This window comes from Oncorhynchus mykiss, chromosome 7 (assembly GCF_057628025.1).
Source record: "Oncorhynchus mykiss isolate SJ-2025 chromosome 7, ASM5762802v1, whole genome shotgun sequence".
In the NCBI taxonomy this organism is placed as follows: Eukaryota; Metazoa; Chordata; class Actinopteri; order Salmoniformes; family Salmonidae; genus Oncorhynchus; species Oncorhynchus mykiss.
This window is the reverse complement of record NC_143028.1, coordinates 27,625,246-27,642,343: the sequence shown is the minus strand read 5'-3', so window position 1 is coordinate 27,642,343 and position 17,098 is coordinate 27,625,246. Positions and strand designations below refer to the sequence as shown.

Here is a 17,098-nt window from a genome sequence, read left to right as displayed (position 1 = left end):
TCTTACTCAGAACAGGTCATTTGATTTCTAGAAGTTCTTGAGAGTTTAACACTCCATCGGGGCTTGCAGAAAGCCATGGCTCTTGACACTCACTACTATGCCTCTACTCTCCAGACTAAACCCACAGCTCTCTATCCATGTGTAGGCCACCTGCTTGTTCTCATTGCCATATGTGGTTGCTGAGTTCCCATGGAACCTTGGGAAGAGATGCTCCCGCACAAAGTTGTCAGGATATGCAGATTGCAGCTAGCTAGCTAACGTTCGCAAAAAGACAAGAATGCCACAACGGAAGTCCTCCACAAAACAGAACATTCGGACATTGTTTTTGTGTTGTTATGTGTTAATAACATTTAGACTACGTTACCCAGTATAACCGATGTGAAATGGCTAGCTAGTTAGCGGGGTGCGCATTAATAGCATTTCAATCGGTGACATCACTCGCTCTGAGACCTTGAATCAAATCAAATGTATTTATATAGCCCTTCTTACATCAGCTGATATATCAAAGTGCTGTACAGAAACCCAGCCTAAAACCCCAAACAGCTAGCAATGCAGGTGTAGAAACATGGTGGCTAGGAAAAACTCCCTAGAAAGGCAAAAACCTAGGAAGAAACCTAGAGAGGAAACAGGCTATGAGGGGAAGTAGTTGTTCCCCTTGCTACGCAAGGGCTGTGGCTTTTGTGACACGATGAGTAACGATGCTTCGAGGGTGGCTGTTGTTGATGTGTGCAGAGGGTCTCTGGTTCGAGTCCAGGTAGGGGCGAGGAGAGGGACGGAAGCTATACTGTTACACCAGCAGGCTATGCGGGGGACAGGTGGTTGAAGAACGCCTTGCATGGCTAAACATGGAGTTTTCTAGCTGAAGTATATGTTCATTCAAAGTAGTTAAACGTAAGCCCCATTTGTCATTATACAAGGAACAAACATATCATGGTGTCAGATTGGTAGTAGCTAAGACGAGACAGAGAAAAGAAAGGAGAAAAGAAAGGAGTAACTGCAAATTTCAGAGAAGAAAATTGAACATTCTACCACAAATCAAGTGACATGAGTAGTCGAAGATGCTAGCTTGCAAGAGTGAGAGCAACGAGCCGCGAGAGTGACAGCAGTGAGAGCGAGGCTGCATTGGAATCTGTTGACGAGCAAGTTGATGAGCAACATACTGAAGTAAGAGAAATTGACACTGTTCCTGTTCTCCTTCATGGATAGGCTTAGTCCTCCTACTCCTTTGCAGTTAGCAGGCAATCTAGCTGACAATTGGAAACATTTAAATTAGACTCAATGTCTATCTAGCAGCCAGTGGTGCAGGGGGGGATGATAACAAATGGAAAGCTTCCATTTTTCTTAATGTTATTGGAAAGGATGCATTGGACATTTACAATAGCTTTCAGCAAGACGAGGCAAACTTGACATTGACTGTGCTAATGGCTAAATATGAGGAGTACCTTGTAACAAGTCAGAATGTCACGTTTACCAGAAGAACACAAAATATGTACTGATGACAAAATTACTCCAGTTGTGCCTGTATGCAGAAAAGTTCCATTTGCACTGAGGAAAAAGCTCAAAGAGGAACTCGGACGCATGGAAAAGATGGACGTCATCACAAAAATGGATGAACCTACAGACTGGGTAAGCTCACTGGTTATTGTGGTGAAAAAGAACGCCGATCTCAGGATATGTCTAGACCTGAGAGATCTCAACAAAGCAATCAAGAAAAAGCATTTCAAATTGCTAACCAGAGAAGAGATAATGTCGCAGTTTGCTGGAGCAAAGTAGTTCAGTAAGCTTGATGCCTCATCAGGATTCTGGCAAATGAAGCTAGATGATGCAAGCTCAAGGCTATACACATTCAACACACCTGAGGGTAGGTACAGATTTCTTCGTCTACCATATGGGATTCTGTCAGCGCCAGAGGTCTACCACAAGACAATCCACATGATCTTCGAGCACATTCGAGGAGTGGAGACTATGATAGATGACATCATCGTCTGGGGGTCCACAAAAGAAGAACACGATGCGAGAGTGAGACGTGCTGGAGATGACACGGAAAGTCAACCTAAAACCAAACAAGGACAAATGCGAGTTTGGTGTGAAAACACTTACCTTCGTGGGAGACGGACTTTCAGAGGACGGAGTCAAACCAGACCTGAGGAAAACATCAGCCATCAACAACATGGAGCGCCCGAAGAACAAGCATGATGTGTGACGCTTCATGGGCATGATCACCTACCTTGTAAAGTTCATACCTCAACTGTCAGCACAGTCTGCTTTTCACGACTTCTACCGAAGGTAGCTCCTATCCCTGTTCGGGCGGCGCTCGGTGGTCATCACCGATCCCTTTTTCCTTTTCTGTTTGTTTTGTCTTTGGTCTTTTTTACACCTGGTTTAATTTGCGTTAATTTCTGTGTGTATTTATGTACCCTGTTGCCTGCCTAAGTTTGTGCGGGATTAGTATTTCATTGTGATGTGCTCGGTTAGGTTATGCCGTTATTTGTTTTCACAGATTCTTAAGTGTATGATTGTCGGAACTTTGTTTGTTCCTTCGTGCGTTTGTACGGGTTCTCTGTTGTCGAGGGAGTTGTACCTTTTCGATTGTGCCATTCCTGTGTTGGTGGACTTTCCTATTAAAACACACTTCTCAGACATCCCTGCTCTCCTGCGCCTGACTCCTACACCTACCACCTAGACGCAACAGTATCACACCACTCCACTCAGATGTCTTCTGGAACAGAAAAACAAATGGGAATGGTCCCATGAACAGGAAAACTGCTTCAAAAACCTATAGAAGACAATCACAGAAGAGCCAGTGCTCATGTTCTATGATCCAGAGAAAAGCACAAGGAATTCTGCAGATGAGTCAGTTTGGCTTGGGAGCAGTACTTCCTCAACTGCATGACGACACATGGCAACCCGTCGCTTATGCGTCCAGAGCCTTGACAGGCGCAGAGACAAGGTATGCACAAATAGAGAAAGAACTACTGGCAAGCACATACGCTTGCGAAAGGTTTCACCAATACATCTACGGACGAGACTTCGAAGTAGAAACCGACCACAAACCATTGGTGTCAATCATGTCTAAGCCACTGAATGATTGTCCAATGAGAATACAGAGAATGTTGATCAGACAGCAAAAGTATTATGTGAAGATGATCTTGACCCCGGGAAAGTTTATGTTCGCCGGCGACACTCTTTCTCGAGCAGTCGACAAGAAGGAGAGCCTCGACACACAGAAAAACACTGAGGTTCAGGCCTATGTTGACATGATCGTATCATCACTTACGGTGTCTTCTGAGAGAATGGAGAAGATCAAAAGAGAGACACAACACTGATAGGATGGCCCGCACAGAAAAACAACTGTCCAAGGAGAATACAGGATTACTGGATGTGCAGAGCAGAGCTCACCGTTGTGGATTACATAGTGTTGAAAGGCAACAAGATTGTCATTCTCATAACACTACGCAAAGAAATGCTACAGAAAACACACAAGGGCCACTTGTGTGAGGAAAAATGCAAACGACGAATACGATAAGTAATGTGCTGGCCAAGAATGAACCAGGAAATCAGCCAGACCACTGCTTCATGTGAAATGTGTTTGACTTACAGGCCAAAGCAGCAAGCAGAGCCGCTAATGCCTCATCCAGTACCCAACAGACCCTACTACAAAGTTGGAGTTGACTTTTTTGACTGCAATGGCAAAAGTCACACTGTTGTTACCGACTACTACTCAAACTACCCTGAAATAGCCACACTGCCAACTACTTCCCGCAGAGCTGTAATCACCTACCTGAAATCAGTCTTCGCAAGACATGGGGTTGCGTCTGAACTGTACTCGGACAATGGCCCGCAGTTCTCAAGTTCAGAATTTTTGATCGTTCGCTAACGACTTGGGATTCCGACACAACACCTCTAGGCCCAACTACCCAAGTTCCAATGGCTTTGCAGAGAGTTCAGTCAAAATTGTCAAAGGTCTGATGAAAAAGGCACACGATGGAAAGGAGGATTTCCTAAAAAATATGATGATCTACCGCAGCGCACCGCTGCAGAACGGACTTTCACCTGCACAAATGTTGATGGGACGTCGCATCAGAACCAACCTACCCATCAATGAGGACTTGCTAACACCCAGAGGTACTCACAAAGTCAAACTCGAAGGAAAAACAGAAAGACAGACAAAAACAGCGACACGACAAAAGTGCAAGACACCTACCTGAACTGATACCCGGAGATCATGTACGACTCCGAGACATCACTACAGGAACCTGGATACAGCAAGGGTGTGTGCAGAAAGAAGTTGCACCGCAATCCTATGAGACCCAAACGGAGCATGGATCACAACTGAGACGAAACAGAGTGGATCTAAGGCTTCAGCCATTCACTCAAGGAACTGAGGATCATCAGGGGGATACTGCTGAAGCGTCAAATGCCTTTAGCAATGGACAATTCAGTCAGAACACTGACAATGAACGCTGTCCAACTGTTTCAGGAAGCATTTCAGCAGAACGACCAAAAAGGACAAAAAAGGGGCACCTGGACTGAATGTTTTGTTTATGTGAAAAGAAATAGAGCCACAATAGAGTATTGTTGGACAGACTATATTTAGTTAAAAAATATATATTAAAAAAAGAAAAAAAAGAAGAAAAACATTGGGGGAAAGAAATGTGTGTTATTGAAAATGGCATGTTATGCAGGTTGATTAAACAAATGTGATGTGACGTGTTGTTACATGGAAAAGTAGTTTTCTTTTAAAGGAAAGAAGATGTGTTGTTATGTGTTAATAACATTTAGACTACGTTACCCGGCAGGCTATGCGGGGGGCAGGTGGTTGAAGAATGCCTTGCATGGCTAAAAATGTTGTTTTCTAGCTGAAGTATATGTTCATTAAAAGTAGTTAAACCTACGCCCGGTTTGTCATTATATAAAGAACAAACATAACAGTTTTGTTTCCGGGTCCTTAAATAAGGTGAATCGCCTCTCCCAACACAAGACGGAAAGGACAAGACATGGGTGTTCTGACTGCTTATATGTAGACACTTAATTGGTCCATTCTCAATGTTTGTACATTTACGGACGTGGCATTTAACGGAAGTTTATTATATCCACCAATTGAAATAGAGGTCATATGGATTCGTCTAGAGTTTGCAAACCCCTTTGTTTGTTTGGTCGTCCTTAAATATTGGCCAAATTGATCATTTTGTGTGTGTGAGTGAAGGAATAAATGTGTACAGAAGTAGAAAAGAGAAGTAAAGATGTCAGAACTTTGGGATGATATGAGGCTTTTAAAATTCATTATGATATTCTCTTACCTGCCATTCATCCATTGTTCCATGGATTTTATGCAATATTTACAATGCATGTCTTTCAAGCTTCCATTGGTTTATAGATTACCTATTTGTAGACCAGATATGAATATGCTCATTTCAAAGGTCACACTTTATTGCACATGTGATGTTCTGTATACTCAAACCGATTCTTACAATTGAGAGCCTGTCTATAGTCACATTTTGGGGAGGAAATATCAGCTTCTGACAGCACATTATAATCATCCAAAACAGATTCATCCTACAATATATTAAGCATGGGAACAAAGTAGTCTACCCAAGTTAAAATATAACCTAACTGTTCTGTTCTCAAGAACTGCTCAGAGTAACTCATCGGCTACAGCAGGTAAGGTGACAAAGTATGAGCCAAATGTCTAAAGGTGTTCTTGTGTATACTTGTATAAATGTATAAGGACATTTAAAACATGAAAGTTGAAAGTTCAAGCTCTGTGGTCAATTGAAAATTATGTGGAGAGGATGGGTACAGAACTTCAACTTCAAACAGTAAAATAAAGTGCTGTAACGGTACACAGAACTGTCAATTGTTGTCTGTTGCACCGGTTTACTACTACAGTCTACATGTAGTCTAGTATGTAATAGTCTAATCATGTCTCAAGTGTCATTATCAATAATTAACACATTCTTTCAATGAAATAAGATCGAGAACAAATAGTTTGGATAGAAAACAACTTTTGGAAAGAGTGTACTTAAAAGATGAATGCAGTGGCTGTGTGACCTGATTTTGTTGAAGCCTCTTCCCAATAGCTGAACAACTGTACCTTCTGCACATGTGCTACTTTACGGTGAAAGGCACGTTGTTCAAACTTCTTTGTCTACTGTAACCACAGAGAATGAGAGAGGGCTCGAGTGGCCATTTTAGCAGGGGCAGTGTCATTGAGGGCGTCCACCATGCTTCAGGCATTTTAAAGTAGACAAAGTAGTCAACTGGGTCGGGATTCTAATGAGTTGTAGCCTCAATGGCACTGCCACGGCATTTTTCAATTTAGGTGAACCCTCAGAGTACTGTAAATCACATTCAATTCAATTCTATTGACATGCTTGCTTTATTTACAGGTGGCGTTTGAAAACTCCAAGTTCTAAAGATGGTACCTCCGCTTTGCTTTCAACACCTCAAACAATACTGGGCCATGTACAGGTTAAGACTGATAAGGAAAAGCTGCTTGACCCAAATTAAATTACTTGGCTTTGATACTAGACTGTGTCATTCTTCCAGACCTCCAGTAGATTTGATCGGTATCAACTACCCAGCAGAAACAATCAATGGGAGAAAATACAGAGACAACCATCAGACCAGTCAGATGCCTCTTTCTAAAATAAACCACATCTTAAAAGCTAATGAGTACAGTTATAAAGTCAATGGATATGATGGACGAAATTCTGTTAACTCAATTTTAGGGTTAGATAGTAACATCTTGGCATCAAATGCTCTGAATGAGGACCGCAGGAGTGCAGCGACTTGTCTCCAGAGTAAGGGAATGCTTTTGGGGGTTTTCGATGGACATGCAGGTTATGCGTGCGCCCAGGCAGTCAGTGAAAGGCTCTTCTACTACATTGCTGTGGCTCTACTCCCAGTGAAGACCTTAATGGACATTGAGGATGCAGTTGAGAATGAAAGGCCGGTGTTACCCATGCTACAGTGGCACAAGCACCCAAATGACCATACCAGCAGAGACTCTGGGAAGCTTTACTTCAACAGCCTGAGGACGTACTGGCAAGAGAGGATCGATCTAGAGGAGGATGAGGACAGGGACGTCCAAACGGCTTTGATGAATGCATTCAAGAGGTTGGACAATGACATTTCACTTGAGGCCCAGGTGGACTTTGGGGACCCCTTTTCCCACTTCACCCCTCTTCGGGTGGCTCTGTCAGGGTGCACAGCATGTGTCGTCCATGTGGATGGAGATGACCTGCATGTGGCCAACCTGGGGGATAGCAGGGCCGTGCTGGGAGTCCAAGAGGAGAACGGGACCTGGTCAGCACACACCATCAGTAACGACCACAATGCCCAAAACGCAGACGAGTTGCAGAGGGTTCTATCGGAGCACCCTGCGCTCGAACACAAGACGGTAGTCAAACACGACAGGCTACTGGGTCTTCTCATGCCCTTCAGAGGGTTCGGAGACATGAAGTTTAAATGGAGTGGTGAAATGTTGAACCGGGTGTATGAAACAAGATCAGACATCTTGTCGGCCAATGAGTTTAAGATGCTCCCACCTAACTACCACACCCCACCATATCTCATTGCTGAGCCAGAGGTGACAATCCACACACTGAGGCCAAAGGACAAGTTTCTGATCATGGCAACTGATGGACTATGGGAGCTGATGCACAGGCAAACTGTGGTGCAGGTCATAGGAGAACATCTGACTGGTCTACACTGGCAGAAACCTGTATCTGGGCTGTCTTTCACACTGGGACAGATGCACAGGTTGCTCCAGGAGAGGAAAAGCAGAGCCATTTTTGCTTTAGATGATGAGAACTCTGCAACACATCTGATCCGACATGCTTTAGGGAGTGATGGCTTTGGTACTGTGGACCCAAGGCGCTTGTCGAAAATGCTCAGCTTGCCTCAGGACCTGGCAAGGATGTACAGGGATGACATAACAATTGTTGTAATCCATTTAAATAGTGCCAACATGTAAGCCAATTAAAGATCAGACATTAAGGGGGATAAGGGGCTCTATTTTTGGCTGGCGCTAAGAATGGCGCTCTTGTCAAACTGGGGCTCTGACATTTTCCAAGAGAGATATTATGATGCCGGTGACCCTCATATTTTGAAATATTTCAGTTGTTTTCTGTTCTATTTGATTAGAAAGTCCTCTGTAGGCTTACCAACTATAACGAAGCCGAGTTCAACAGCAAGGCTTCATTGCGTCTTTTTTATCCTGGCTATGCATATGCCAAGCAGCCTATCAAGATTTTTTTATTTTTTACTCGTGAGTGCAGTTTTGGAGGTTTAGACAATTTTCACACCTGCATAGCCTTCTTCATTTCGCGTGTTTCTGTATCTATCCCCATTTTCACATACAGTGCCTTGCGAAAGTATTCGGCGCCCTTGAACTTTGCGACCTTTTGCCACATTTCAGGCTTCAAACATAAAGATATAAAACTGTATTTTTTTGTGAAGAATCAACAACAAGTGGGACACAATCATGAAGTGGAACGACATTTATTGGATATTTCAAACTTTTTTAACAAATCAAAAACTGAAAAATTGGGCGTGCAAAATTATTCAGCCCCCTTAAGTGAATACTTTGTAGCGCCACCTTTTGCTGCGATTACAGCTGTAAGTCGCTTGGGGTATGTCTATCAGTTTTGCACATCGAGAGACTGACATTTTTTCCCATTCCTCCTTGCAAAACAGCTCGAGCTCAGTGAGGTTGGATGGAGAGCATTTGTGAACAGCAGTTTTCAGTTCTTTCCACAGATTCTCGATTGGATTCAGGTCTGGACTTTGACTTGGCCATTCTAACACCTGGATATGTTTATTTTTGAACCATTCCATTGTAGATTTTGCTTTATGTTTTGGATCATTGTCTTGTTGGAAGACAAATCTCCGTCCCAGTCTCAGGTCTTTTGCAGACTCCATCAGGTTTTCTTCCAGAATGGTCCTGTATTTGGCTCCATCCATCTTCCCATCAATTTTAACCATCTCCCCTGTCCCTGCTGAAGAAAAGCAGGCCCAAACCATGATGCTGCCACCACCATGTTTGACAGTGGGGATGGTGTGTTCAGGGTGATGAGCTGTGTTGCTTTTAAGCCAAACATAATGTTTTGCATTGTTGCCAAAAAGTTCAATTTTGGTTTCATCTGACCAGAGCACCTTCTTCCACATGTTTGGTGTGTCTCCCAGGTGGCTTGTGGCAAACTTTAAACGACACTTTTTATGGATATCTTTAAGAAATGGCTTTCTTCTTGCCACTCTTCCATAAAGGCCAGATTTGTGCAATATACGACTGATTGTTGTCCTATGGACAGAGTCTCCCACCTCAGCTGTAGATCTCTGCAGTTCATCCAGAGTGATCATGGGCCTCTTGGCTGCATCTCTGATCAGTCTTCTCCTTGTATGAGCTGAGAGTTTAGAGGGACGGCCAGGTCTTGGTAGATTTGCAGTGGTCTGATACTCCTTCCATTTCAATATTATCGCTTGCACAGTGCTCCTTGGGATGTTTAAAGCTTGGGAAATCTTTTTGTATCCAGATCCGGCTTTAAACTTCTTCACAACAGTATCTCGGACCTGCCTGGTGTGTTCCTTGTTCTTCATGATGCTCTCATGACGCTTTTAACGGACCTCTGAGACTATCACAGTGCAGGTGCAGTTATACGGAGACTTGATTACACACAGGTGGATTGTATTTATCATCATTAGTCATTTAGGTCAACATTGGATCATTCAGAGATCCTCACTGAACTTCTGGAGAGAGTTTGCTGCACTGAAAGTAAAGGGGCTGAATAATTTTGCACGCCCAATTTTTCAGTTTTTGATTTGTTAAAAAAGTTTGAAATATCCAATAAATGTCATTCCACTTTATGATTGTGTCCCACTTGTTGTTGATTCTTCACAAAAATATACAGTTTTATATCTTTATGTTTGAAGCCTGAAATGTGGCAAAAGGTCGCAAAGTTCAAGGGGGCAGAATACTTTCGCAAGGCACTGTATACACCCCAGCTAGCACAGTGGATCTGGGACGATTCCGGCTGAGAGTCGGGGCACTCGGCTGAGAGTCAGTCTCGGCTGACGTCATGTGGCCCGGGTCTGGGCCGCCTTCGGCAGTATTACTTATGGCTAGGATGTGGGGATTGAGCTCAGGCCGATTCCGGTGAGAGTTATCTGTCCCAAATGTATTACTTGGGGCTCGGGGCGATTGGGGCTACTCTCTGGCAGATAATTACATGGGCTGCTTTATATAATTAACATTTCATTATTTATTTTTCCATATTTCCTCAGTTTTTGTGATCAAAAAATACCTTTAACATTTAAATGAAATTCTTTTAGAGTCCTGTGTAGTATTTTGATACTTTGTGCAGGGCAATTGATAAGCATTAAACACTTCGTGGATGGAGCCTCCCGAGTGGTGCAGTGGTCTAAGACACTGCATCGCAGTGAAAACTGCATTTCTACAGATGCTGGTTCAAGACCCGTGCTGGCCTTGACCGGGAGACCCATGAGGCTACGGACAATTAACCCAGCGTCGTCTGAGTTAGGGGAGGGTTTGGCAGGCCGTGATGTCCTTGTTCCATCGCATTGTAGTGACTCCTGTGGCGGGCCAGGCGCATGCACACTGACATGGTCACCAGGTGTATGGTGTTTCCTCTGACAAAATGTTTTTTTGTGGATGGGTATAATTTATATGTATAAAAGGTATAATAGTAATATTTAAAATGACAAAAATCAGGTAATTTTTGTATACATTTTTTTTATTTGTATCGGGCTGCTTCTAGGGGATTCTGGTAAAATGCCGGCAAAGTCAGCTGAATTCCGATAGACGGAAACGGCCCAACGTACTTAGCTGATTCTGTGCAGTCATTTATCTTGATTCCGGGCGGAGTCCGACACCCGATTCCGGGCCGATTCAATCAGTTTCAGCCCCCCGGAAGAGGCTTCTGGGCCGATTCCTCATTGATAGCTGGGGCTCATCCAACTTATTTACATTGTTCAGTCCTATAATACCATATCAACAGCAGATATCTTGCCTATTAAGTATGTACCTCACATATACAATACCATTTATAGAAGCATAATATTTTTACTTTTGGAGATGCGTGAATGTAATGTGTAAAATACCAACAGTACATGATGAAGCCATCTAGAACAGTGTGGACTGCAAACACCAAACATATTTAGCAAAACTGGATGCAATTCTACTGTTGCTATTATTCGTTACTGTATGCTATTTAATAAAGGCATCAATCCACTAATATGTGAATATTCCGTGCCCTCAAGCCAAATTGGAGTTGATGATAACGCAAACCGCCAACAGCATACACAACTTGAGACAACCGCGAATCAGTATTACAGTTTTTTTTATCGTTTGGTACTATTTTCAAGTATATGGTGAATTTTCAAAACTCTTAGTACAAAACTCCAAACAGGTAACACTTGTACTAGCCACTCTTACATTCAAAACCTTTCATTGTGCATTCATTTTCTTTGTAGACATCTTTCATCACACATCTATTGATCCAAAACATATTTTTACTGTGAAATATAATGAGTACATTGGTTTATTCACCAAAACAGAATATAATGCCATCAGAGGTCTTTTCACAGTCCCCACGTCCAGAACAGACGATGGGAGGTGCACAGTATATGGAACTCTACTCATATCACATCTATTCCACATCACTATTCCACAAGTAAATCATGCAAGCAGTAAAATTTGATAAAAAAACAGATAAAAATACACCTCATGGAACAACAGGGAATATGAAGAGACACACAGTCACAGACACACGCATATGACAACATGCGCACTATACACACATGTAGACATGGATTCTGTGTTGCAAATATGTGACAGAGTAGTGGCCTGAGGGCAAACAGTTAATGTGTTGTGAAATTTGTTGTGAAATGTATCGTAATGTTTTTAAAATGGAATATAACTGCCTTAATTTTGATGGACCACAGGAAAAATAGATGCTGCATTGGCATTTGTAATAAATAATAATACATATTAGATATTTTGAATTAAGTTATTGTAATAAACAATAAATCCAACAGCAAAACATTATCTATATTGGCCTTTGAAAGTAGTATGCTACAGCACTGTAAATTACAGTACATTACACCATTTTCAAATTAGGCAATACACGAACTACCCATACAAATTTACTGAGCATCACATTTCCATAATGATCATTGAAGACATCTTTCACGATGTAATCAAATGAAATAAATTAAACTATGTTTAACAGGCACTAGTTTGAATCAAGCCTGTCTCGAGCCTTTGGCCATAGGTTCTTATTGAAATCACAGTAAATATCCTCATTGTTCATGCACCTGGGAAAAAATATTTTGGCCTGGTGAATCTAAGCCTGAGATAGATCTTGATTGAAGTCATTGCATGCCTCATCCATGGCCTGAAGGAGGGTGGTACACTCATGGGGATGGCAATCATACAGTGCATTCAGAAAGTATTCAGACCTCTTGACTTTTTCCAAATTCTGCTGTGTTACAGCCTTATTATAAAATGGATTGAACAGCCCCCCCCATCAATCTACACACAATACCCCATAATGACAAAGAAAAAACAGGTTTTTAGAAATGCAAATATCACATTTCCGTATGTTTTCAGACCCTTTACTCAGCACTTTGTTGACACACTTTTGAAAGAGATTACAGCCTTGAGTCTTCTTGGGTATGACGCCACCACCATGGCACACCTGTATTTGGGGAGTTTCTCCCATTCTTCTCTGCAGATCCTCTCAAGCTCAGTCAGGTTGGATGGGGAGCATTGCTGCACAGCTATTTTCAGGTCTCTCCAGAGATGTTAGATTGGGTTCAAGTCCGGGCTCTGGTTGGGCCACTCAAGGACATTGAGACTTTTCCTGAAGCCACTCCTGGGTCATTGTCCTGTTGGAAGGTGAAACTTCGCCCCAGTCTGAAGTCCTGAGCGCTCTGGAGCAGGTTTTCATGAAGGATCTCTCTGTACTTTGCTCCGTTCATCTTTCTCTTGTTCCTGACTAATCTCCCAGTCCCTGGCATTCAGGCCAAAGAGTTCAATCTTGGTTTCATCAGAGCAGAGAATCTTGTGCCTTTTGGCAAACTCCAAGTGGACTGTCATGTGCCTTTTACTGAGGAGCGGCTTCTGTCTGGCCACTCTACTACCATAAAGACCTGATTGGTGGAGTCCTGCAGAGATGGTTGTCCTTCCGGAAGATTCTCCCATCTCCACAGAGGAACTCTGGAGTTCTGTCAGAGTGACCATCAGGTTATTGGCGCTTCTCCCTCGATTGCTCAGTTTGGCTCTGGGAAGAGTATTTTTTAGTGGTTCCAAACGTCTTCCATTTAAGAATGATGGAGGACACTGTGTTTTGGGGGACTTTCAATGCTGCAGACATTTTCTGGTACCCTTCCCCAGATCTGTGCCTCGATACAATCCTGTTTCTGAGCTCTACGGACAATTCCTTTTACCTCATAGCTTGTTTTTTGCTCTGACATGCACGGTCAACTCTGTAAAACTTTTTAGACAGTGTGTGCCATTAAAATTTATCACAGGTGGACTCCAATCATTTTTTAGAAACATCAATGGAATGTTTCTAGGCTGATCAAAAAGCTGATCAATGGAAACAGGATGCACCTGAGCTCAATTTGGCATCTAAATACTTATGTAAATAAAGTATCTGTTTAAAAAAACTAACATTTGCAAATATTTCTAAAAAACAGTTTTTGCTTTTTCATTATGGGGTATTGTGTGAAGATTGACGAGGCTTTTTTTTATTTAATAAATTTTATAATAAGGCTGTAACGTAACAAAATGTGGAGAAAGTCAAGGGATCTGAATACATTCCGTCTTGTAATCGTGTATTGTATCTTACAATATTGTACTTACAGTGCCTTCAGAAAGTATTCAGACAATGTTTATTTAACCTTTATTTTAACTAGGCAAGTACGTTAAGAACAAATTCCTATTTACAATGACGCCCTGCCACGGCCAAACCGTAACCCGGATGATGCTGGGACAATTGTGCGCCGTCCTATGGAACTCCAAATCACGGCCAGTTGTGAAACAGCCTGGAATCAAACCAGGGTCTGTAGTGACACCTCTAGGACTGAGATGCAGTGCCTTAGACCACTGCGCCACTCGGGAGCCCCTAAAACTTTTTCCACAATTTGTTGTGTTACAGCCTGAATTTAAAATGGATAAAATTGAGATATTTTTTGTCAATGGCCTACATACAATGCCAAAGTGGAATTATGTTTTTCCTTTTTACAAATTAATAAAAATTTAAAGCTGAAATGTCCCGAGTCAATAAGTAAGTTGTTATGGCAAGCCTACATAAGTTCAGGAGTAAAAATGTGCTTAACAAGTCACATACTAATTCCATGGACTCACTCTGTGTGCAATAATAGTGTTAAACATGCTTTTTGAATGACTACTTCATCTGTATTTGTATTTATTATGGATCCCCATTAGCTGCCAAAGCAGCAGCTACTCTTCCTGGGGTGCAGCAAAATTAAGGCAGTTAATACAATTTTAAAACATTACAATACATTCACAGACTTCACAACACACTGTGTGCCCTCAGGCCCCTACTCCACCACTACCATATATCTATCTATATTACTAAATCCATGTGTATGTATAGTGCATATGTTACTATGTGTGTGTGTGTGTGTATATATGCATGTGTCTGTTTTTTAATCTGTTTTTTTAAATCAAATTTTACTGCTTGTGTCAGTTACTTGATGTGGAATAGAGTTCCATGTAATCATGGCTCTATGTAGTACTATGTGCCTCCAATAGTCTGTTCTGGACTTGGGGACTGTGAAGAGACCTCTTGTGGCATGTCTTGTGGGGTATGCATGGGTGTCCGAGCTATGTGCTAGACAGACAGCTCGGTGCACTCAACATGTCAATACCTCTCATAAATAAAAGTAGTGATGAAGTCTATCTCTCCTCCACTTTCAGCCAGGAGAGATTGACATGCATATGATTAATATTAGCTCTCTGTGTACACCCAAGGGCCTGCTGTGCTGCCCTGTTCTGAGCCAATTGCAATTTTCCTACGTCCTTTTTTGTGGCACCTGACCACACGACTGAACAGTAGTCAAGGTGTGACAAAACTAGGGTCTGTAGGACCTGCCTTGTTGATAGTGTTGTTAAGAAGGCAAAGCATCACTTTATTATAGACAGACTTCTCCCATCTTAGCTACTACTGCATCAATATTTTTTGACCATGACAGTTTACAATCTGGTGTTACTCCAAGCAGTTTAGTCATCTCAACTTGCTCAATTTCCACATTATTTATTACAAGACTTATTGAGGTTTAGGGTGTAGTGAGTGTTTTGTTCCAAATACAATGCTTTTAGTTTTGGAAATATTTAGGGCTAACTTATTCCTTGCCACCCACTCTGAAACGAACTGCAGCTCTTTGTTGAGTGTTGCAGACATTTCAGTTGCTGTAGTAGCTGACGTATATAGTGCTAAGTCATCCGCATACATAGAAACTCTGACTTTGCTCAAAGTCAGTGGCATGTCATTAATAAAAATTGAAAAAAGCAAGGGGCCTAAACAGCTACCCTGGGGAATTCCTGATTCTAACTGGATTATATTTGAGAGGCTTCCATTAAAGAACACCCTCTGTGTTCTGTTAGAAAAGTAACTATTTAGCCACATTATAGCAGGGGGTGTAAAGCCATAACACATCCGTTGGGGGCTGCATCATGTTATGGGTATGCTTGTATTCGTTAAGGACTGGGGAGCAAAACAGAATGGAGCAAAGCACATGCAAAATCCTAGAGGAAAACCTGGTTCAGTCTGCCAGACACTGGGAGATGAATTCATCTTTCAGCAGGACAACAACCTAAAACACAAGGCCAAATCTACACTGGAGTTGCTTACCAAGAAGACAGTGAATGTACCTGAGTGGCCGAGTTACAGTTTTGACTTAAATCTACCTACAAATCTAAGGCAAGACCTGAAAATGGTTGTCTAGCTATGATCAACAACACATTTAACAGAGCTTATGAAAGAATTTTGAAAATAATAAATGGGAAAATCTTGCACAATCCAGGTTTGGAAAGCTTTTAGACACTTACGCAGAAAGACTGGCAGCTGTAATCGCTGCCAAAGATGGTTCTACAAAGTATTGACTTAGGGTTGTGAATACTTACAGTACTAGTCAATATTTTTGATACCACTACTCATTGAAGGGATTGTTGGATAATAGTAGACATCAAAACTATCACATTACACATGTTATCATGTATCATGTAAAAAAGTGTTAAACAAATGAAAATGTATTTTAGATTGTTCAAAGTGGCCACCCTTTGCCTTGATGACAGCTTTGCATTCTCTCAAATAGCTTCATGAGGTATTCACCTGGAATCCTTTTCCAACAGTCTTGAAGGAGTTCCCACATATGCCGAGCAGTTGTTGGCTGCTTTTCCTTCACTCTGCAGTCCAACTCATCCCAAACTATCTAAATTTGGTTGAGGTCAGGTGATCGTGGAGGCCAGGTCATCGGAAGCAGCACTCTATCACTCTCCGTCTTGGTCAAATAGCCCTTACACAGCCTGGAGGTGTGTTTTGGGTTCTTTTCCTGTTGAAAAACAAATGATAGTCCCACTAAGCGCAAACCAGATGGGTTGGTGTATCACTGCAGAATGCTGTGGTAGCCATGCTGGTGAAGTGTGCCTTGAATTCTAAATAAAATCACTGACAGGGTCACCAGCAAAGCACCATCACACCATGCTTCACGATGGGAACCACACGTGGAGATCATCCATTCATCAACTCTGCGTCTCACAAAGACAAGGCGGTTGGAACCAAATATCTCAAATTTGGACTCCAGACCCAAGGACAGATTGCCTTGGGAATAATGTCCATTACTCGTGTTTCTTGGACCAAGCAAGTCTCTTCTTATTGGTGTCCTTTAGTAGTGGTTTCTTTGCAGCAATTCGACCATGAAGGCCTGATTCACGCAGTCTCCTTGGAACAGTTGATGTTGAGATGTGTCTGTTATTTGAACTCTGTGAGGCATTTATTTGGCTGAAATTTCTGAGGCTGGTAACTCTAATGAACTTATCCTCTGCAGC

At 42.2% G+C, this 17,098-nt stretch overlaps 1 protein-coding gene across 1 annotated transcript; it reads left to right on the top strand.

Annotated features, from left to right (window-relative positions):
• The first annotated feature begins 5,423 nt into the window (after nucleotides 1-5,423).
• si:ch211-15p9.2 (pyruvate dehydrogenase [acetyl-transferring]-phosphatase 1, mitochondrial) lies at nucleotides 5,424-9,865 on the top strand. Its single transcript, XM_021609077.3, has 2 exons — nucleotides 5,424-5,661; nucleotides 6,390-9,865. Exon 2 carries the CDS (start codon nucleotides 6,419-6,421, stop codon nucleotides 7,976-7,978), a length of 1,560 nt encoding a protein of 519 aa, XP_021464752.1. The 5' UTR covers nucleotides 5,424-5,661; nucleotides 6,390-6,418; the 3' UTR covers nucleotides 7,979-9,865.
• The last annotated feature ends 7,233 nt before the right edge of the window (nucleotides 9,866-17,098 follow it).

Bases quoted from the DNA above. Each gene is read 5' to 3' on its own strand.
- si:ch211-15p9.2 (XM_021609077.3), top strand. From the start codon at position 6,419: ATGGTACCTCCGCTTTGCTTTCAACACCTCAAACAATACTGGGCCATG.